The sequence below is a fragment of the Lipotes vexillifer genome, unplaced genomic scaffold (assembly GCF_000442215.2).
Source record: "Lipotes vexillifer unplaced genomic scaffold, Lipotes_vexillifer_v1.1 scaffold1288, whole genome shotgun sequence".
Classification (NCBI taxonomy): domain Eukaryota; kingdom Metazoa; phylum Chordata; class Mammalia; order Artiodactyla; family Lipotidae; genus Lipotes; species Lipotes vexillifer.
The window spans coordinates 743,696-766,589 of record NW_006776097.1 but is presented as its reverse complement, the minus strand read 5'-3'; the positions used below and the strand labels follow the sequence as shown (position 1 = coordinate 766,589).

The following is a 22,894-nucleotide window of genomic DNA, read 5'->3' as shown; positions in this document are numbered from 1 at the left end:
TGCAGTACACGGGCTTCTCACTGTTGTGGCCTCTCCCGCTGCGGAGCACAGGCTCCGGACGCGCAGGCTCAGCGGCCATGGCTCACGGGCCCAGCTGCTTCGCGGCATGTGGGATCTTTCCGGACTGGGGCATGAACCCGTGTCCCCTGCATCGGCAGGCAGACACTCAACCACTGCGCCACCAGGGAAACCCTGTAGTTGTATCTTATAGGGTGCTTTAAAGCAAGATTACTGAGATCCTTTCATTTATGCAGTTTACTTCTAGTGACATACTCAGTTTTTTTCTTATTCCTTCCTTGGGCAGAGTATGTAGTACAAGAAGCATTAAGTCCCTTTAGTTGGGGGAAATCAGCTAGATTTAACAGAGGTAATTTATAATTTGCTGCATATTCTGGAAGGGCCAGTGAAGAACTGCTCTGGTTGTGAAGCACTGTTGATAAAGCCGCAGAAGCCTATCACTCAACCCAGTACACATTCTCCTTACTGTATTTCTGCTTTACTGTTTCTTGGCATTTCTTTTGTCTATTATCTTTTAACACCAAGGCCTTCCACACAATATTTTAAACTTTCTTCCATTTTCATTAAGTTGCAGTCCTGCTCCATCCAGTCCAAACTCCCAATTCTAGCCTCCTTACAGCTAAGACTGATGCCAGGGGTATGAAGACCCTTGTCTTACTCATGATTGCTGTGTCAGAATGAAACGATCATGATGTTACTGCATTTATTTGTTGGTGTTCTGCTATCAAAGCAATTCATTAAAAAAAAAAATCAGTGAAATTAAATACACTTAATACATTTCAAATGTCAAAATTTATAAATACATTATGAAACAGTAACATTCATAAAAACAAAGCTGTTTAAAGATTCATTAAAATAAAAATGTATTTAGAAAAATGTAATTGTTAAATATATTATTCTAATATGAATTAACAGTAACATTCATAAAAAATATTATTTAAAAAACAACAAGCTGGGGCTTCCCTGGTGGAAAGTGGTTAAGAATCCGCCTGCCAATGCAGGGGACACAGGTTCGAGCCCTGGTCTGGGAAGATCCCACATGCCGTGGAGCAGCTAAGCCCGTGCGCCACAACTACTGAGCCTGTGCTCTAGAGCCCGTGAGCCACACTGCCGAAGCCACGTCCCTAGAGCCCATGAGCCACATCTACTGAGCCCGTGTGCCACAACTACTGAAGCCGTTGCACCTAGAGCCCGTGCTCCACAATGAGAAGCCCGCACACTGCAAGGAAGGGTAGCCCCTGCTCACCACAACTAGAGGAAGCCCACACACAGCAATGAAGACCCAACCCAGCCAAAAATAAATAAATAAAATAAATTTATGGAAAAAAGTTAAACATTCACAAATAAAAAGGTGATAATGAAAATTTAAAATAAAATATAATTTTCTTTCTTTTTTTTTTTTTTTTCTTCTGTACGCGGGCCTCTCACTGTTGTGGCCTCTCCCGCTGCGGAGCACAGGCTCTGGAGGCGCAGGCTCAGCGGCCATGGCTCACAGGCCCAGCTGCTTCGCGGCATGTGGGATCTTTCCGGACTGGGGCATGAACCCGTGTTCCCTGCATCGGCAGGCGGACACTCAACCACTGCGCCACCAGGGAAGCCCTGTTTCTTTATTTTAATGCAATCTTTTAAAACCAAGCTTATCTACGGTGTCATTGTTTAAGTTACACGTGTATTTTTGTGCACATTTTTCCAATTTCTTAAAGGTTTTTCTGACTTCATACAATAAAGTAATGGCAAGGATACAGTTCTAAGAATTCTAAGCGTTTTCCTGTGACTTTATCTTCAAATAATATCACCTCTTGGGTGGTAACTTTTGTTGAGGGACTTTGTTTTTGCAGGGACATCAGTCTTTTTCTTGGTAGCAGGCTCTGGATTTTGTTCCAAAGAAAGCATCTTCATCTTCTCTAGTTCATCATGTGTAGATGATTCTGATGCAGGTATCTGTATCAGTTTCATTACAGTCATGTATGTGTTCATTTGAGCCCTGGAACTAGAATAGGAATTATTTTTTCATCGTTAATTGTTATTTTCATCTCTTGAAGAAAATGAAAGAATAAAAGGATACTCTCTAAATGAGGGAGCTTTTTAACAATTTTTCAATTTGGAACTAATTTTAACTTTAAAGAGTTTTATTCAGTAAGTTTTTTGGTTTTGTTTTCTAATTATAAGTTGTTGACTGCTATCAGGATGTAAATAATTTGAGTTTCAGATCAAATTAAATGATCTGAGTTTCAGACCCAAATTAAAATACTGAAAGGGTGGTATTTGTAGTAAGGAAAACACTGTGTTTCATTACTTTAACACTGTGTAACTGACTAGTGGAATGCCAAAATTGGAATTATAGTCACTGCTGCATGTGACAGTCCTTTACTAATCTAAATATTTGCTTCTATGCCGGTACTTTCTGCCTTTCTTCTGAATTGGACAAAACTATCACCCTTTCCATATTTCTTTCTGTCTATGTGCCCATTCTCCTCTGACCTCCAGTACTTTCCCTTCAGTATCTTTATTCTCTCCTTTTCTTTGGTTCCTTTCTATCTGCTTACACATGCCCACAGGTTTCTCCTGTTTGGAGGGAAAAAAAAAAAGGCTAATGATTTAACTGTACTTGGCTGCATTAGTTTCTGTTCTTCAGTTTTGTAAATGAAATTTTTAACTAGGGAATTAGCTGCTTTTTCACATTGCTTTAGTCTTCCGTTATCTGGCATCAGCCCGTCTTTACATTGAAATTTCATTTTTGAAGGATACCTGTAACCTACTTAATTGCTAAATCCAGGGCTCTTTTTCAGTTCCCGTTTGACGCTATTATCTATCCACTTTTTTAAGACTCCTGCCCTATCTTGGTTTGTATGAACTTGAGGAAATGGTTTAACTCTATTGGTTCTCAGCTTCTCCTTTTGTGTTAAGTTGGGATAACAGCTTTAAGATTTTGAGTATCAAAACAATGTATATGGAAATCCCTGGCCTTTAGTTAGCAGCTCAGTGAAATGGTGATTGCCCCTGACTTGAACCATCTGTGGTGTTCTCCTGCCTGCGCCTCTAAATATCTAAGACAATTTTGTTTTCTCTTTTTTCCCCCCCTCCACACCTTCCCTAAATATAGACATTGTCTAAGGTTCATTTTTTCAATGTAATCTCTGCCTTTGCCCTTAGAAATCTAGTCTTGCAAAGCTCTAGCTGATAAATTCAGGTTGCCAGCAACCAGATACATACCTTGAGGCTGTGCTGGCCTAAACTCAGGTTTTCATTTCTGATGACTTCTTGGAAAGCTTTATTTGAAATGCTTTTTATCCTCAAATTGAACATGTGTGAAACCAAACCCCTTATTTTTATTCCTCTTTCCCATATACCTTATGGGAATATGAATAGCATCTTTGATTCTTTGCCTTTTAAAAATTCTATTAATTTTTCTTTTTCATCATGTGTGGAATGTTTTCCTTTATTTTGTCTTCAACATTGGTCTTGCGCAGCAGACCTCCTACTCCTAATTAATTGGTCCAGTGGCCTGTATTCTCTATATTCTCTACTTTCTGTCCCGATCTGTTAGTCACAGTGCCTTAATTACGTTTGTGTCTTCTACTCAGAAACTTTAAAGGGCTTCTCACTTGCCTCTAAGCTGGTCCATAAACATACAGGCTTTTCGGTCCTAGCCCAGTTTATCTTTCTTATCTTAACCCCAACCATTCATCTGGTGGTTTACTCCCTATTATCAGAATAAAGCCTGTATTTTCTCAAATTGTCAGTCCAGGGCAGAAGGTGAATGCATGTACCTGATGCATTTTGAAGTTAGCCACTCCACAAGTGACTAGTATGAATCCTGCTGCAACTTTCTGGGAGCCTAATGTAATGAACCTCAGAATCGATTCCTCTGCATTGGTCAAAGGTTACCCCACAGGGGTTAACTCCTGTATACTTCTGGGTAGTGTAGTGAGTAAGTATGTGCACCACACTTACTTTCTGGTTGGATCTGCCTAAAGCTAGTTACAGCCTGCAAGGAATTGGTCCTCCATAGCTGGAGTAAGAGATTGGGTCAAGAGATTTTTGAAGTGGTGCACAATAGGTGTCTTTAATCATGTGCATGGTGAAAAATCCAAAAGATATAGAAAAATGTAGAATGAGAAGTGTGTCACCTCCTCTTGTATTCTAGCTAACTGTAGTTTACCACTGACTGCCTGTTTTTGTAAATAAAGTTTTGTTGGAATAGAGCCAGGCCATTTAAGTATTACCTATGGCTGATCTCAGGGTGTAGCTTCAGAGTTGGGTAATTACCAAAGAAACTTTACGGTCCGTCAGGTTAAATATTTGGCCCTTTAAGTAAAAGTTTGCCAACACCTGTTCTAGTCATCCTGGTTCCTTCCCTGGCCACTGTTACTGTGTCCTGAGATTTCCGGTTCATTAGCAACTGTGTATATACTTTATATACCTACCTAACTCACCGCCCCATAACATACATACAATAACTATGTACATAAGATGTACTTTTTTCAACTTAAAAATGTCTTAGTGATTTTTCTTATTAGTGTATATAAAACGTTCTTATTTTTAGCCCCATAATATTCCAGTATATGGAGCTACCATTTATTTAACCAGTTCCTTATGGATGGACATTTAGTTATTTTTGTCTCTTAATTATTACAAATGATAACATTACATTTATACACGTTTCTAAGACAAAATGGTAAACTCCCTGAGTGTTCCTACCTCAGACTTTGTTCCAGTCATATACTTGCCATGATTCATTGCCCACAGTATGCCTGCAGTTTGAGGGAAGTGGGATCCTTAAGGGGCTGGAGTTGTTAAGGTACAGCTTGCTCAAGAGGCTCTACATAAGTTGGGTCTTGAGGAATGTGGATGAATAGGGGCATAATGATAGGAAGGTAGGAAGGGAAGCAGGACTGCGTGACTGAAGGCTTGTGTTACCCCAAAACTTAAAGTGTTCTTGAGCCACACTGCCCAGTACTACAGCCATGAGCCATGTGGCAGTTTTTAAGCAATTGAAAAGATGTGGCAGGTCCAAACTGAGATGTGCATGAGATGTGTGCAGTGAGGAGATACACACCGGTGTTTGAAGATTTGGTAAGAACAAAAAAAGAGGGTTAAATACTGATATCTCATTAGTCATTTGAAAAATATTCCTAGAGTAGTATTTTGGATATATTGGGTTAAATTAAATAATATTAAAAACAATTTTATCTGTTTTTACTTTTTAATATCTGGCTACTAGAAATTTTATTTTATTTTACTGTTTCGGGCTGCACTGCGTAGCTTGCGGGATCCCAGTTCCCCAATCAGGATCAAACCCGTGCCCCTTGGAGTGGAAGCATGGAGTCCTAACTCCACTGGACCACTAGGGAATTCCCTAGAAATTTTATTTTATTTTAAAATTTTAAAGAAATTAATTAATTAATTTACCTTGGGCTGTGTTGGGTCTTCGTTGCTGCGCGCAGGCTTTCTGTAGTTGCGGCGAACGGGGGCTACTCTTCGTTGTGAGGGCTTCTCATTGTGGTGGCTTCTCTTGTTCCAGAGCATGGGCTCTAGGCGCTTGGGCTTCAGTAGTTGTGGCTCGTGGGCTCTAGAGTGCAGGCTCAGTAGTTGTGGCGCCAGGGCTTAGCTGTTCTGCGGCATGTGGGATCTTCCTGGACCAGGGATCGAACCCATGTCCCCTGCATTGGCAGGCGGATTCTTAACCACTGCACCACCAGGGAAGCCCCCCTTAGAAATTTTAAAATTACATTATGTGACTTGCATTATTTTCTGTTGGACAGTGCTGCTCTGGCTCATCCTTCATTAGGGAGGTTCACTAAGGTTCACTTTGGGAATTGGTATGTGATTAGATGGGACATGTTGGATAGTTACCAGAATTAAGTATTTGCATTTTATGTTCTAGGCATAAGAAGGTCACGATGAAATTAGTTTTAGGAAGATTCAACTGGGAACGTTGTGGTGTGCTGTAATAACTGACTGTAACTGAGTGCTTACTGTGTATTAGGCACCATCCTAGGGGCTTTATGTGTAGTAATTCATTTAATCCTCACAACAACCTTGTAAGGTATAGGTACCCGTCATCTTAAAGATGTAACTTGAGTCACAGGGAGGTAAACTTACTGGCGCAGGGTCATACAGTAACCAGTAATACCTGGGCTATGAACCCTGGAAGTCTGATTCCAGAGCCCACCTATTAAACCGGTACATTCTGTCACTCTGAAGGCGAATTAGAAAAAGGAGATGATCCTTGTACACAGTAATCACTTGGGCAATTGATCAACAACAAATGAATGAATGGTAATTGACCATTTTCTGCCCCTATTTATTAACACTTCAAGTTTTTAAAATCTTCTATCTTCATAATACCCTGGTACTTTTGTTTTAAATTCTTATCACACCATGGTTGGTGGCTGTTTAACACTGATTTTGGCTATCCAGGACCAGCTCAATATATAACAAAAACTGTAAGTTAATTTTTCTTGTGCTTTGTATATAGAAAGGTTTTAAGAATATGTAGTTTTGTTTTGCTTTGTGCTTGCAAGGCAAGTTTTATTCTCATCATTTCACAGAGGAACAGAGAGGCTATGTGGCCACGGTTTTATGGCTGCGAATTATAAAATGATGAGAATTTGTGGTTTTGATCATTATTGTTTGTTTTTAAAAGTAAACATTTTCTGTTTGAGCTTGCAGCTAATTGGTTGTAAATAAATGTTTTAGGGATATTTATTCCTAAAAAATTTTCTTGGATTTCAGGTCCTAAATATTTTGCAATGAAATTTTTTCATTCAAAAGGTATTTCCAAGAGGAAAATGTTGCATTAGTGAAAGGTGAATGAAAATGCTTATATTTTTTATGATGCTTAATGCTCATAGGGTATTGGAAGAGACAAGAAGATCAGCATAGTTGGAATTCAAATGATAATGGAGAGAAAGCTAGAATCCCTTAAAATGGTACTTGCTTAATCAAGAGCTAGCTTCTGAGGCTGCCCTTTTGATTTAGCCCTCACACCAAGTATTTTCTAAATTTTTAAATTTCCCCAGTTTTTAACTCAGAGGTCTAGTCTGAGTAATGCTTAAAGTTTTCTGATCTTTACAGTGGAATTTGGGAGTCAAGTTTGTGTCATGTGTTAAGGAATGACATGCACACTGAAAATGTAGGATTTTATTCTTATCTCTGACTGGAGCCTTTGTGAATAAAAGTACTTCTTTCTTTACTCTGTCAAAAATCACGTACATTCTTGGGTTTCTTTTTCCTTTTTATCCCTCAGGTTTCTAGAGACTCATAGGCTTTAAAAATTAATTAAAGATAGGCAGTTAGGATTGGAAGAGACCTTTAGAAGTGATTCCTTTAGTCCAGGGTCTCTCCCCCTAGGAACTATTGATATTTTGGATTAGATAATGTTTTGTTGTGAGGAGCTGTCCTATGCATTATGTCCTGTCCGTAGCAGCAGTTCTCGCCTCCATCCACTAGATGCCATTAGTTTCCCTTCAGCTGTGACAAAAAAATGTCTCCGGACTTTGCCAAAAGTCCCCTGGGAGACAAAATCGCCCTGGTTGAGAACCTCTGATGAGCACACTTTCTGTAGGCGGTGGTTCTCTTCTCTGGAACTCTCACGTTGAGGAGGGAATTTGCTACCCTCTCTAGAAGTCCATTTCAGCCTCTGGGGGCTCCTGTGGAGTAGAAATCTTTTCTGTGTATTAAGCTACAACCTGCCATGCCACCTATAACTTTTTAGTTCTATCTCTTGGGACCATATAGACTTTCATCAGACTTTCTCAATTATTGGAACATAGGCACCCAGTCCTTCCTGGTCCCTTATGTGATTGTTTTAGAGACTGAGTTGGCAAACTTTCTTTTGTCATGGGCCAGATTATAAATATTTTAGGTTTGGGCCACGTGTTTGCAGGCTACTTAAGGTCTCTGTTGCATAATTTTCTTTTCCTACTTCCCTCCATCCCTTTCCCTCCCTCCCTCCCTCCCTCCCTCCCTCTTTCTTTTTCTTTTTCTTTTTTTTGCAAACCCTTAAAAAACGTAAAAATCATTCTCAGCTGGATTTACTCTTAGCTGTTGCTTGCCAGTCCCTGGCTTTAGAGTCTCTTTTGTCTGCAGTAATCTTCAGAGGGCAGTGCCTTCTTAAAATGTGGTGCCTCAGAGCCAATACAGGACTTTGGGTAAGGGCTGTGCAGCACAGAAGATGGGCTTGTCACTAACTCTTTAAAGTGCTTAAAGTGCTTGCTGCCTTTTTGGAGCTTTGTCACATTTTCAACTCAGAATGACCTTAACACCAGCTGAGACTCTGGCTTATCTTTTTTATTAGGCCACCTTTCAGCCTAGGATATTTTTAGTGTAGGACCAACCATATATCCAGCTATATTAGATCTCATCTTAGCTAGAGCCAACTCTTCTTCTAGCCTGTTGAGAGCTTTCCGGATCCTACTTTGTTCTCGTTAAGTGTTCATGAAATTTCTCTCAGTTTCCTGTTAAATGTTTGATAAGCATACCTTGGGTCTTACAAGTTATGAATAAAAATTTGAATGAGACATAGCTAAGAACTAAATCTCAACTCACACTTAGAAAACAAGGTAATTTTGATGTGTGGATATAGCTGGTCTCTACTCTTTTTTTTTTTAAATTGTTTTGTAGACTTGTACTTGGATTTCCATTGTAGCAGACATCAATCAGAGGTTTCTGTCATTGCTAATGGCTTTCAAAGTGATTAGACAGTAAATAAGTCTAATGACCATGACAGAAAAACAATCATAATTCACATACAAAATAAAATAATTTAAAATAATGACTTTTTTCAAAAAAGTAGCTGATAAATGTTTTTTTTTTTTTAATTTCAGAAAGGATTTACACCAGCTGCTCCAGTTCATACCAATAAAGAAGATCCAGCTACCCAAACTAATTTGGGATTTATCCATGCATTTGTGGCTGCCATATCAGTTATCATTGTATCTGAACTGGGTGATAAGACATTTTTTATAGCAGCCATCATGGCAATGCGCTATAATCGTTTGACAGTGTTGGCTGGTGCTATGCTTGCCTTGGGCCTAATGACGTGCTTATCAGGTGAGTGCTTTTTCCTCCTAATGAGTTTATTGAATTAAAGAGAAAGCATGGTGGTATTAAGTCACTGAATCATTCAACTAGTTATATTGGAATTTGGTTCATGTTTCAGAACTTAGTAAGCAGAAAATGTTTACAGTACATAAATTCCTAAAAACGATATTGCGCTTTTGAAATTAATTTTTTTTTCCCCCCCGCGGTACGTGGGCCCCTCACTGCTGTGGCCTCTCCCGTTGCAGAGCACAGGCTCCGGACGCGCAGGCTCAGCGGCCATGGCTCACGGGCCCAGCCGCTCCGCGGCATGTGGGATCTGCCCGGACCGGGGCACGAACCCATGTCCCCTGCATCGGCAGGCGGACTCTCAATGACTGCGCCACCAGGGAAGCCCTGAAATTAAATTTTTAGCTATTCACAGTCAAGATACGTGCTCCTCATTTATTCACTAGTTTTTTGATCCTTGCTTTTGCTATGGCTATCCTTGCTTTTTTTTCTTTTTCCTTTTTAAGTCCAGAGAAATTTATATCTGATATCTTAGAAACAGGACACAAGCAACCACAGAGAATTGTGTATTTTCTGTTGAAGGGCATTTGGTAATCAGTAGTGAGGGGTAATGTTCAGAGTATTGTGTTCTGTTAAGCTATTCTTAACCTCTTACCCCAACAGTAGGGAATGAAACATTCTTAGATTCCCGGTTTGTATTACTATTTGAGTTACTATTATATAGGCTTCAATTTTTCAAAGAATTAAGACCAGGAGAAAGTAAACTTAACACTACATAATTAAACATAGTTTAGTCTCTGATTCAAAAGCTACCTTGAGCCATGTAGTTGGATGGAAAATAGCGAGTTTTCCCCTTAGAGCCGGACTTGGATTGGAGTCTCATTTTGCTGTGTATTAACTTAATGGTAAGTTACTTAACCTCTTTGAGTTTCAGTTCCCCATCTGTAAACTGGAGATAGTATCTAGCTGCCTCACAGGGTTGCGGTTTGTATTAAAATGAGATCTTATATTTCAGGTGCTCAGTCATTCACTCCTCTCTTTCAGCATGCCTTAGATTTCTCCTGAAACACAGTTCTTAAAGTACAGGACAGGTTCTATTTCTGGATGCTTGGATGCTTGTTAAAGTTTGTCTTTTTAAACCTACTATAATGAGTATTTTATTGAATAAAAAAATTGACTACTTTTCACATTTGGATATTAGCATTATTCATATTTCACACACAGAAATTTTCTCTTCAAAAGCAAATTTTGATTCTAGGAAATAGTGGAGCAGGTTGTAAATGGTGAAGTCACTTGTTTGGAATGAGTCTGAATAATATCAGAGAATTTTAGTTTTGAAACTTCCAGCTTTGAGGATAAAGTAGAAGGCTGTCCTCTCTCCGCCCATTCCCTCCTCAGAACCTGGCTCCATGCGTTTCCCCCCCCTATTCTATGGATTTAATTCCCTTTCCTCAGCAGTGAGTGGGGCTGGTCTCTTTCGTCCTGACCCTTGGCCCACCTCCCTCTGGCTGCTGGTACTGACAGCTCCTCTCACCTGGACTATTTGAAGGAATGGGCTGTATCAGTGGTCTTCAAACCTCTTCCTTGTATATCTCTAAAATAATTTTGAAAAACTATACCCCCTCTCACTTTTCATCGTAAGTTCAAGGAGTTTCAAAGATCTAATTTTTGGTATATTGTGTAGAATTGTTATAGTTGGTATTCGTTTTTTTTTTATGTTTGTCTTATAAGTGTTTTAACATTTGTTACACAATATTTAAATTTATATTACATTTGCAAACTGATTAAAAAAGAAATTTCAGACATCATACATTTTAAACACAGTTTTTCGAGATGGGTTAAACACTGCTTCCCCGGTCAGATCCGTTGACCCCATTTTTTTTCCCATCAGCCTGGTCACACTGTACCCATTCCCCCTAGATGGCTGAGTTCAGTTCCGGGGGAATTTCAGCAGTCTGTAAGCATGGAGCCAGTGCTTTCCTTTGCAAAATTTCCGTTTGCCAGTGTTCTTTCTTTCTTGTTAGCATTCCAGATTCGCTCCTAAACTGGCTTGCCTTTGGGTCCTGAGCCCTTTTTCTATGTTCTATTTAGGAGCGTGGAGCTGCTGGGGGGTGGGGGGCAGGAAAGGCACGAGACCTGACGTCTTGACCCTGGGGCTGAATCTAGCCTCTACTGCTTGCTCATCATGCAGACAGGAGCAGGTCACACGGCTGCCATTTGCTGAGTGCCATCTGTGTGCATGATGCTTCAGGCCCGCTTCAGGACAGCCCTTTGTCCTGCTGCAGATGGACAAACAGAAAGCAGAGACATATTATGCACTCATGGCTCACAGGCAGTGGAGCTGGGATTCAAAGGCTGTGTCTGTCTGAATCCAGGGGTTTCTGATGGTTTTCTTCAGGGTAAGAGGTTCTGCAGGGGGAGGTGGATGAGGGCTGGAGGCTGCACAGTCAGGGTGGCTATGGGCCCCCAATCCTTCCTCCGAGAACAATTTACTGTCATCTGTTTGCTAATAAAAATTTTATTGGGAAAAGGTTTGAAGCTTAAAAGTCATTGGGAAATAACTATATTTTTACTCCATTATGACTTTCTAAGTTATTTAAGCTCCTGGAGAATCTTTGTCTGCTGTAAACTCAGGATACTGATAGGAACAATCCTTACAGAATTGTAAGAAAGATTAAATGAAGTAAAACAAGCAAACCATCTTGTATAGGATGGTTAGTTCTGTAACAGTTAGTTCTCTTCCCCCTTATCATAAAGAGGCTTTGCATCTAGGTATGGTTCACCTGTGCCCAGGGCACAACTGAATCATTTATTTGGATATTTTCACATTATTTACAAAAATGGCCAATTAATTCAACAAGTCCTTGTTTAGAACCACCTGTGTGCCTAGAAAAGTGTTGGGTCTGTGGCCAGGCATGCGTGGTGGAAGGGGCATGGGCAGCCAGTAGTGCGGAGGCTGTGAGAGGCGTCTCCTCCTGCCCCATCCCACCCTGAAGAGAGCTCAATGTCTGAACAGCCTCCATCAGGCATTCTTGTCTTTGGCTGTTTTCAAAATTTCTCACTAAAATTCAAAGCCGTCAAGAGAGGCAACTTCTCAGTTTTTGTGAGTTTGTTCCTTAGGAGGAGTGACTATAGAGAAACCCAGGGCAGATTTGGAAGAAGGCCTGAGAGGAAGGAGAGCGATCAGCGGGGAAGTAGAAGCAGCTGTAAGTCAACATTGATTTCCTTCCCGACTCAGCCAGGGTGGGCCTGCACCAGCTGTCCCAGGGCTCAGGCCTACTTGGCCTGTTCTTGTAAAATACATCTAATGGAATCTAAATACCATTAGCAATTTGATACTTACCATCACTGCCACCATCATTCCTTTAAAAAAACATGAGTAAACTCTGCTTTAACATTTGGAAATTTACATTGTTCTTTTTCCTCCTTTAATTCTTACTTTCATTTACTTTCCTCATAGAATTTTACTCTAATGATGATAAGTTTTTTTTCTTGAAAATCTTTTATGGATCACACTGTCATTTATCTGCAGCAAAAATATGCATTTAAATCGAACTTTAAAAGATGGTGAAAATTTCCTTTGTTAAGTCTCTAAATGGTAACATTTATCGATTGAGTTATAGTTACTAGCATACAGTTGATCAAAGCAAAATATATCACAAATTTAAGTAAACATTTTTTAAAAGTTGGAAATGCATCTCTTAATGAGATGATAGAACTGTTCTTTTAAAATTAGTTTATATGTCCATGGATGATAATTATTGCTAGAATGAAGCTAGGTTTAGAATCAATTCTGGTCTTTCTAAAAAAAAAATAGATATAAGAGCTGAAAAATTTTATTCACATAAGTAGACAGGAAGGAATTTTGTTATAGCCACGTCACTCAGTTCATTGAACTCCTGGGTTATATATATGCTTAAAATCACATACTGGTCTATCATCAGGAGATTTTAAATGATTTACCAACTGACAATAAGGTCTTCTGTCAATTTTGTTAGAAGCAGAGAGTTGGAAACCATCGAGTATACCAAAAAGTGTTTTTCTGAAATTCATCAAATGACTGTTCTTATACATGTTTAGTCTTTTACTTAGAAGTATTGGATTGGCCAAAAAGTTCATTTGGATTTTTCTGTAACATCTTGGGGAAGAGCCCAAACAAACTTTCTGGCCAACCCAATTCCCTGTTTAATTGCATATATTTAGAAATGGTTGAGAAAATTGAAATATTTTTAATTTCAGTGTACTTTCATCAATAAATGATTTCATCTTAAAAATTGTATCAGATCACATGTTTAAAATACATTTTTCTGGAGCCTTGGAGCCACAGATTTAGCTCATTCAATTTATGGAAAATGTCTACCGCATTGCCTAATTGCCATGGCAGTTGCTCCATAGTGAACCATCTAAGTCAGGCTTATTTTCTGTCAGAAGACATATACTTGGTTTTTGAACTTAATAAACATGATATACATCACCATGGCAACCAGCTGTTTAGAATTCTAATTCTAAAATGGTTGGCTGGCCAGATTGGGCCTGGAACCCAGCTTGGTGTGAGCTGCCTGGGGAAATAAGCCACTGGGATTTAGTATCTTTTCTGATGCTCTCTTTGCTGTATCAAGACTCTGCCTTAGGGAAAAGCATCCCCCTGGTTGGAGGATGAAGGAAGCACAATTTCTAAGTAAAAAGTATTCCTACTGAGGTCCAAATACCCTATTTCTCGTCCATGACCATTATTTCCGGTGCCTAAAATGCCATTATTTCTAATGCTGTGGCCTTATAGGAAACTTGTATAAGACAGGGAAGACCCAAAGCCCCGTCTCTGGTTTATGATGCCTTGACTGGGGATACCAGTAGTTCAGACCCTCTCTTTGGTGCCCTAGGATATCTTTCCATACTGTGGGAAACGCACCATAGGTGCTGGGTGAAAGGCATCTTTGTAGAGTGAACAGAGGGCAGCTGTGAAGAAGGGACGTGAGAAAGGAGAACCCGCACAACTCCTCAGCTACAATCATGTTTTCAGGCAGATGAGTTTTAGGGAAAAGCACCCATGGAAGTTGAACTTCTGCAAATAGATTCTTTCACAAACTGTTCATCCGTGTCCCCCGGAAAGTCTGTGTTTTAAAGGCTTCAGTAATCAGCTTTCTTTATTACAGAGTTCAATTTTCATTTTAATGAGCCCCTCAGGCCACATTCATGGGCATTCTCATCCTTTTATTCTCTTGGCTTCTAAGATGCTCCCTGCTTTGAGTTATAGTCTTATCCCTCTGAGAAAAAAAAAACAAACTGTACCATAAATATTGATATTCCCCACAGTTTTATCCTTGGGCCATTTTTTCCCCTCACACTAATGTTCTTGTGCCAAGTGTTTTCAGTTTAATTACTTGTAAATCAGTGATTTCTGACTTGATGCAAATCACTTGCTTAAAGAGAAGTAACCTCTCCTTGTTCACAGAACCAGAGTACTCAAGTGTCTGAGGAAAGACTTCCAAAAAATGAGGAAATTGAGGGACAGCAACCAGGGGCAGAAGAACAAGGTTATAGTGCCAGATTGGTTTTTTCTCTCTATGGCGATGTCAAGGCAGAAAACATGGGATTGTGTCAGTAAGTAGCTCTTTTAGATTATCTGAAGGTAAAAGGAAAGCCAAATTTAGGAGATTTTAAAAGGTTTGCTACATCGCTTTTTAAAATTTGCAAAACCTTTTATGGAAAATATTTTAAATTTACAAAGTTTCAAAAATAAAATAGTATAAGAACACCTATATACCTTTTTATCCAGATTCACCTGTTGTTAACATTTTACCACATTTGCTTTAGCATGTGTGACCTATCCCTTTATATCTGAATAAAATTACGTGTATACACACATAATTTATATATCTCTAGGTATATAATATATGTACACATACACACAGTTTATATATCTATAGAGAAATAAAGTACATAGACACATATCTTTATAGACATTGATACATTACTCTATCATCCATATTTTAATTTTGTCAGTTGATCTAAAATATTCTCTCTAGCACTTTTTTTCCTTCTTGTAGAGAATCTAGTCTAGGTCAGGTGGTACATTAAGTTCTTTTCAGTCTTTTAATCTGAAATATTTCTGTAGTCTTTTCTTATGTATTCTATAATATTTTTCTAAGATACATCCCCCTCCCCTTTAACGGGCTGTTCCTCATTTTGTGTTTGTGTGATGTTTCCTCATGACTAGATTGAGGTTATGCATTCTTGACTAGAACACTGTATAGGTGATGCATGTCCCTCTTAAAAGAGTATCACATCTGGTAGCACATGATGTCCATTTGTCCCTCACTGAGATGTTAATTTTGATCACCCTGTAAGGATTTCTCTTTGTATACTGTTTTTCTTCTTCCCTTGCAATTAATATGTAATCTTTAGGGAGACACTTTAAGACAATACAAATGCCCTGTTCCCCATAGTTTAGCATCAGTTGATGACTCTTACATGATCTGAACTTCACCTCGACGCTTGCAAAATGATGGCTAATTCCGATACCCCGTCCACGTTTACCAGTGGGCCCTGGCATGCTACTCTAAGATAAAGAGCTCACCCCACCTCCCATTAGTTTGTCTGTTTATTATCAATATAAATTCATGAACTCCTTTTTTTCAGTGGTTCATAATTAACTACTTAACTATATTGTTCCTTAAATTGTCCCAGATGTGACGGCTAGGAGCCCCTCCAGCCTGACTGCTGTGTCCTTGTGACATGCTATTACGTGTTTTTGTTCTTCCTTACTTTCTCGTGTAACAGGATAGTGCAGGCTCATCTTGTACCTGCTCTGCCCAGTCCTGGAATTAGCCATTTCTCTGAGGAGCCTTTTAGTGGGGAATGTATTAGAAATCAAGATCTGGGTGCAGAGTTGGCTCATTGTCATTGAGATGTCTTGGCTTCTTGGCCTTTTCAGTGGACGGAACTAGAAAATATATGTCTGTATTATGTGTGTGTGTGCGGGTACATATACACACGTACCTATGTAACTTGGATATAGATATGCACATAAGCATAGGTTTACATTTCTAAACATGATTTTAAAGTCTTTTTCATTTTGTAATATAATGAAGCAAGGAATGCTTTATCTATGCAGTTATATTTTTGATGTTCAGGCAGTTTTGTAAGTGTTGTGCCCATTTTATAAAAAGAGCTGGTGAAGTAAAGAGTAATTGCGTTTGTTATATATACGCAATTACCCTCTGGCCCTTCCGTAGTTTTTAATTACTAACTTCATATTACCAATGTGAATGTGTTTCACAGTTAGGATTTAGGTTCTTGATATATTGATAGTTCCAAGTATAGTCTTTTTGTACAATTTATACAATTGTCCCTCTGTACTTGATGATAGGAAAGCATAGTACTGAGTAAGTTTGTCTGTTATGTTACATATATGTGAGTTTGTATGGATATATATGTATGTGTATATGTATAGATATGGAATTATTAGTTTTCTTTCATAAGATATTCTTATTTTTAAATAGTTGCAAAGAAGCAGAGTTTGAATAATGCCACATGAGTATCTTGTCGTGATTCTTCACTGCAGAAGTTTGTAATTTAAAGACTTGTGATGAAGAAATATCACATAGGGCAGTGGCATAGCTTCCAGGTTATTAGATCATGGGATCCGTAGAGGGCATCAAAGTTAACCTCCTAACTAAAGTTCTGTGCCCTGCACGACCTGTGGCGAGCCAGCCCCTGGCGGCTGTCTGAAGAGGAGATGATCATCTCATGAGAGATACGTGTGCAAGCCCTGCCACCTCAGCCTGCACCACTGATTTCTTGCTAAGCTGTGATGAGTCATTGGCTAGAGCTAAGGGTTCGATATTGGTGGAGGAAAAGAAGTGGAGTTTAAGGTTATTATGTAATAGCTGAGCTTCTAATGTGAACCATTTTCCCTTTAAAACAGTGGTAAATGATGACTTCTGAAGTTAACTGTTTCTTTGGTTGGTGTATAATGTGCTAATTAACCAATACACTGTTGCACTTTCTTGCAGTTTTGTTTGGCTATGCCACCACAGTCATCCCCAGGGTGTATACATACTATGTCTCAACTGCATTATTTGCCATTTTTGGCGTTAGAATGCTTCGGGAAGGCTTAAAGATGAGTCCAGATGAAGGTCAAGAGGAACTAGAAGAAGTTCAAGCAGAATTAAAGAAAAAAGATGAAGAAGTGAGTCAAAGCACTGTTAAACATCTGGACCAAAAAGGCCCTCGACTATTCAGAGTAAACACTATCCAGAGGTTTTCCAATAGTCGTCCATATCTGTGATGTGTGCGGGCTACACAGAAATAGCTTATTTTGTTTAGTTTCCGTTCTTACATCTGGCTGTGATAGGACTGGGTTAGTGTGAATGGGGTAGAGAAAGGACTCGGGGATGAATACTGAACACCTGTAATCAAGTTCCTTTATTAGACTGACTATAAGCTCCTGAAAAACAGGAACTGGAGTTTATAATTTTACCTGTTTCCTTCCACAGCATCTAGGATAATGAGTGATCAGTTAATATTGTTTATTTCATTGGGAAGAAATGGAAAAATTGAGAATACAGCATTTGTTGCTGTGTGAGACCAGTGGTTCAAAAGAGAAGTTTGGGGTCACATAACTTTAGTTTCTCAGAGCAGATTCCCATGGAATTTAAACACTGTTTAAAAGAAAGATTAAGTAATTTTGTGCTCTATTGACTTGGTTCCTAGAATTAATGTCTTTTTTTTTTTTAATTTAGTTTCAACGAACCAAACTCTTAAATGGACCAGGAGATGTTGAAACGGGTACAAGCACAACAATACCTCAGAAAAAGTGGCTGCATTTTATTTCACCCATCTTTGTTCAAGCTCTTACATTAACATTCTTAGCAGAATGGGGTGATCGCTCTCAACTAACTACAATTGTTTTGGCAGCTAGAGAGGTGAGTGGTACTTGGAGACTGCTTCTGTATTAAAACTAAGTATAACTAATGTTACTTTGCTCCAGAGGTCACGGGACAGAGTCAGGGTGGGTCATGGGATGACTTCATATGCTAGACTGTTTTAGATCTAATAACGCTACTGCTCTTTACAACTGACCTTCTCCCAGTTTCTACAGCCGGTCAGATTACACTCTTTTGACTCCTCTTCCCTTCAGTTTTGCCAAAATGATGGTGTGGCAGTTGTTTTGGCTTAGTTTTTTCTTTTCTCAGAAACTTCCTTTGTATACTTTATGTTGAGAACATAAATTGGTATATTATTATTGAAGGCCAATTTGGCAATAAATACCTAATGCCTTAAAAGTAGATATCTTTGGCTTCTTCTGTTCTTCGTGCTAAAAGACTAATTTGAGTGTTGCAGGCTTTACTTAGAAAACTTGTTAAGTCTTAGCCCCAGGTTACTCAGTCCTAGGATGTTAAGCCAGAAGAGACTTCAGATTATCTCGTTCTAGCCTTTGCTCTACAGATAAGATCCTGAGGCCCAGAGAGGCTGGGTGATTTGTCCGAGGACATAAGCTAGTTGGTAGCAGGGACGAGGACTAGAGCCGAGGCTGTCTGCCTTCTAGGCTTTTCTGCTGTATCTTCTTCATAGCTGTCAGATGCCACTCTGTAAAAGATAACTGTTCGTTGAGAAAATGTTTAACCCTCACTTCTTTTGAGGGGAGTAAAGTTTTACATGAGGTGTCTGTTATTGTTCACACTGATCGAGGTCTCCTGAAGAGACGGTTGTGGGATGGAAGGCTGCTGCTGCTTTTCAGCTCTTCTTGATCTTAACTAGTGCTGTTTCTTATATTTTTATATCTATGAAATTACATTGTTTTTAATCAGATGGTAAGATTTTTAGATAGCAAGCTTGATTTGAATTTATTTTTAACTCCTAGGAAATATCTACCATAAAAGAACAAGTTCCTCAACATAGGCTGCAGTTCAAAATATAAAACAAGAGTTGAAAGCCAGGGCTAAGATAGTTGAGGATGGGCTGTTTTGTCAGAGAAGCCTCAAAAATGCGGAAAAAAAGGAACTCGATTTTTCATTTGAGTCCCGTATTTAAAAATAAGCTTTCTTTTAAAATGTGATTTTAATGGCTTTGACCTATATTTTTCTTGGTCTCCAGCCTTTTTTATTGGCATTCAGATTGTCAGAATTGGGACTTGAAAGCAAGTGATCATTCTGTGGCGGTTGGTTCTGCCATGTGAGCTGTCGCGACGGCAGAATCATTGCATTTTTCTTAATACTGTCATCTAAGCGGCACGAGCGACTTGGGACAGGCTCGAGACTCCCTGAGCCCCCGGGGTCTGCTCCCTCCCAGCAGTGCGGCGCACCTGCGGCCTGGGGTTGAGTCTCTGGCCATGCGAGCACATCACTGCAGCGTCTACTTCCAGGGTGGCTCTGAGCTGAAACAAAGTGATACACATAGGGTCCCCACCGTGGGGAGCACTCAGTGTCAGCCACCTTCCACGCTGCAGCACCACGGGCACATGCAATGGGCTCTTCACGAGCACAGATGCAGTTGTCTGTCTTTGTTACTTTAATCTTCCTAATTTTGGGGGGTAACTTCTTTGTATAACCCATGCAGTAGCCTGGTCCAGTCCATTTTAGTCTGAACTTCATTTCTGCTCCCAGTAGAATTCAGTGTTCTCAGTTTGGATGTCACAGAATCCTAGTATCCTGAGATGTTAATGGGTACTAAGCAAAAAAAATTGAGGAAAAAGTTTCCAGGGTCAAATAGATTTGGCAAATAATATATCCTGTTTTTTTTGTTTTGAAGATGGAGTATACGAAATACCAAAGACTCTTGAAAAATCCTATATTAAAGGAACCATTTAATTTTATTTAAATCCAGTGATTTTTCAAGTGTCACTTTCAAATAGAATGAAACCATCTTCTGGGATATTAGTTTTAGAGGTTATGACAGAATTTAGGAAATGTGGTCCCGCTCTCCCATTCCTCACAGACAGTTTCCAGCTCTCTCCATTTCCCCAGCCCACACACACACCACCCACCCCAGCAAACAGGCCTCCTGCTACTTCGCAGAAGCAAGCAGAGGCCATTGTTTCTTCACTGCCACCCATCACAGTGGGTCCTTTCCCGCCTGTATTCTGGATTCCAGCCCCCCGGTGCTCCCACTTACAGCTTAAATCTTGGCCTTTCTTCCAGCCCAATTTTGCGAGCATATGCACAAGTTTTCATCATCTAAAGAAGTTTTACCCCTTCCTCAATTCTGCTTCTCTTCCAAATATAAGCCTCTTCCTCCCCCACTTCCCTCAGTTTCAGAGGGCTTGGCTGTGATGGGAACAGGAGTTGGCTCTACTCCCTTGCTTACTAAACTCACTGGGCTCTAGTTTCTGACTCACCGGTTGATTTGGTGCTTTAAGTTCACTGCAGCCACCAGCGGGGCTTGCCGTGGTCATCTTGGGAGGCTAACTGCTTGGCCATCTGTTCAGTCTCCCTTGGGCTCCTCTTCCCCTGTCAGCTCTTCAGCGTTGCTTTCCTCATGATCGTCTCGTCAGCGCTTTCCTACGTTCTCTCCTGGGGTTATTATATGCAGTCCCATCACTTCTTCTCCATTGAACTCAGCTGGTTCTTGAACTTCTCTACTTTTAACTCCCGTTGGCAGCCACAGACCCTTTCTCCCTTGCTTCCTCTACCCTTTTAATCACATTGGTATTTTGCCATAATTCATCTAGAGAATTATGGGTGAGGAACTCAAGTGTCAGGCCTGATTTTTTTCACTCCTGTCATTCACTTATCACTAAGGTATATCAGTAGTGCCTCCCGTTTCTCTCGAATCCATCTGCTTTTCTCTGCCTAGTCTCCCACGCCAATCCAGGCCAGCATTGTCTCTTCCCAGGGCTATTGCTGTAGCCTCTCGATTGATCACTTTGCCTTCAGTCTTCTTCCCCTCCAGTTCACTCTCTAGACTCGACTTTTAAAGCATAACCTGTCTGTCACTCCCCAGATGAAAACCAGTGTCTTAAAAAGTCTAAACTCTAAGCTTGTACGGGTCCTTCATGACCCAGCCCCCTCCTACCTTGATGGGACTCCTCCTCTTGTGACTCGCTGGTTCTCTCTAGAAGCACTCAAGCGCTCCGCGGCTGGCCTGCTGCCAGGTTAGGTGCTCCCGCTTGTGCTTCAGGGCTGTCTTTTCTGGAAAACTTTCACTGGTCTTCCCAACCTGAGTGCCTCCAGTTTGCTTTGGTGGCAGGTGTTTACTAAACGAATATTGTGTCCTGACACTGAGCTAAAGCACTGGGACACAGTGGAGACTGAGAGGCAGGGTCTCTGTTCTTAGGAAGTACAGTCAGACTGCGCTCTTACGTAGTTTCTAGACAGTATCAAATACTGCCTGAGGGAAGAGGTGTCTAGGGTAGGTGTCCTTAGCACTTGTCACTTAAGAGCTAAATAGTGCCTGTGAAGTAAGTTCAACAACTGCTGGAAGGTTGAATTAGGTTACTTTGATCTTACACATTGATTTGAGTTTATTCTCCTTTTATCTCTAGTCCTAGGTACAAATGGAACATATTCCTTCAAGCAGCCATAACACTTTTCATAAATTATACAGCTGAATTCATAGAATTGTTTTATGCTTTTGTTGTTGTTGTTACTGACCTCTATTTTCATTGCTTGATAGTTATCTTTCTCAGGTAGCAGTTTCAACCTTGGTTTTAAATTAATGGTATGTTTCCAGGACCCCTGTGGCGTAGCAGTGGGTGGAACAGTGGGACACTGCCTCTGCACTGGACTGGCAGTAATTGGAGGAAGAATGATAGCACAAAAAATCTCTGTCAGAACTGGTATTTTTTTTTTTTTTTTTTTTTTTTTTAATTAGAAAGAAAATTCCATTTATTTTAACTTTTAGAATCACTGAGGTTAGAAAAGAGAGTGTGTTTCTTCTGAAGCAGACTTGGTCTTTGCTACGATAATTTCTTAGAGGTCCAACGTACTGGCTCTGCTGTGGCAAACATGGACTGTTTTTCACTTGGAGGTGTTAGTAAAATACAGAACCATCTAAAAGCATTACTGGATTCATAGTAGCTTTTTGTCAACATATTTAAGTCAGTGAAACAACCCTGTGGAAACACGAGAACTTTTAAGCTTTGAAAATGTGTCTTCGGGATTGGCAGTCATAGATGGAGACCATATTTACTGATTCAGCTGAAAATTTCCTACGTAGCTGATGGTTCTTAAAGATGGAATAAAAATAGTCTCTTTGGTAGTCAGAAGTTGTTGAAAATTCTCTTTTATATAATTGGGTTTTAAGATGAGTTATAGTTCTATTGTTGCTTGTCAGCACTGTTTCAATTTAATAATTCTGTTAGTAAAAGAGTGCTGGAAAATAAACTGATTAACTGTTCACAGTCGGGCATGTTAAGTATTTTGCTGTGGAAATGAGGTTGAAGTGTTTCTAACTTGTTCAAGTATTCCTAATTTGTTTTTAATGTTAGTTTACTAGATTAGAAGAATAATAGGCAACATCAGGGCTTATTTAGAGGAATTTTGCCTTAAACTTTTTTCTGTTCTCTTACAGTGACAATCATAGGAGGCATCGTATTTTTGGCATTTGCATTTTCTGCACTATTTATAAGTCCGGATTCTGGTTTTTAACATGATACTGTTCGTTTATATTTAGTCTAAGATAGGTGAACTATGTACATAGTGTATATTATAACTAAAAGTGATGGAAAATACTGTATTTTGTAGCATTGATTTGTGAGTTTGACCCATTTAATGAAGTATTATGTCCAAGAGAAATAATCACTGATTGTATTTGCAAAATGGATTTTTAAAAAAAAAAAAAAAACTGATATCTAAGTGTGGATTTTTTCTTTTCTCCAGCT

The 22,894-nt window shown here is 39.6% G+C and overlaps 1 protein-coding gene across 1 annotated transcript in view; it reads left to right on the top strand.

The window, feature by feature from the left end:
- TMEM165 (transmembrane protein 165) overlaps positions 1-22,742 on the top strand; it is a 25,505-nt gene extending 2,763 nt beyond the window's left edge. Inside the window, exons 2-6 of the mRNA XM_007450265.1 lie at positions 8,850-9,075; positions 17,088-17,263; positions 17,817-17,999; positions 21,745-21,850; positions 22,585-22,742. Of these exons, the coding sequence (XP_007450327.1) occupies positions 8,850-9,075; positions 17,088-17,263; positions 17,817-17,999; positions 21,745-21,850; positions 22,585-22,661 (768 nt within the window). The 3' untranslated portion in view covers positions 22,662-22,742. The remainder of the gene's footprint in view (positions 1-8,849; positions 9,076-17,087; positions 17,264-17,816; positions 18,000-21,744; positions 21,851-22,584) is intronic.
- Positions 22,743-22,894: the final 152 nt, after the last annotated feature.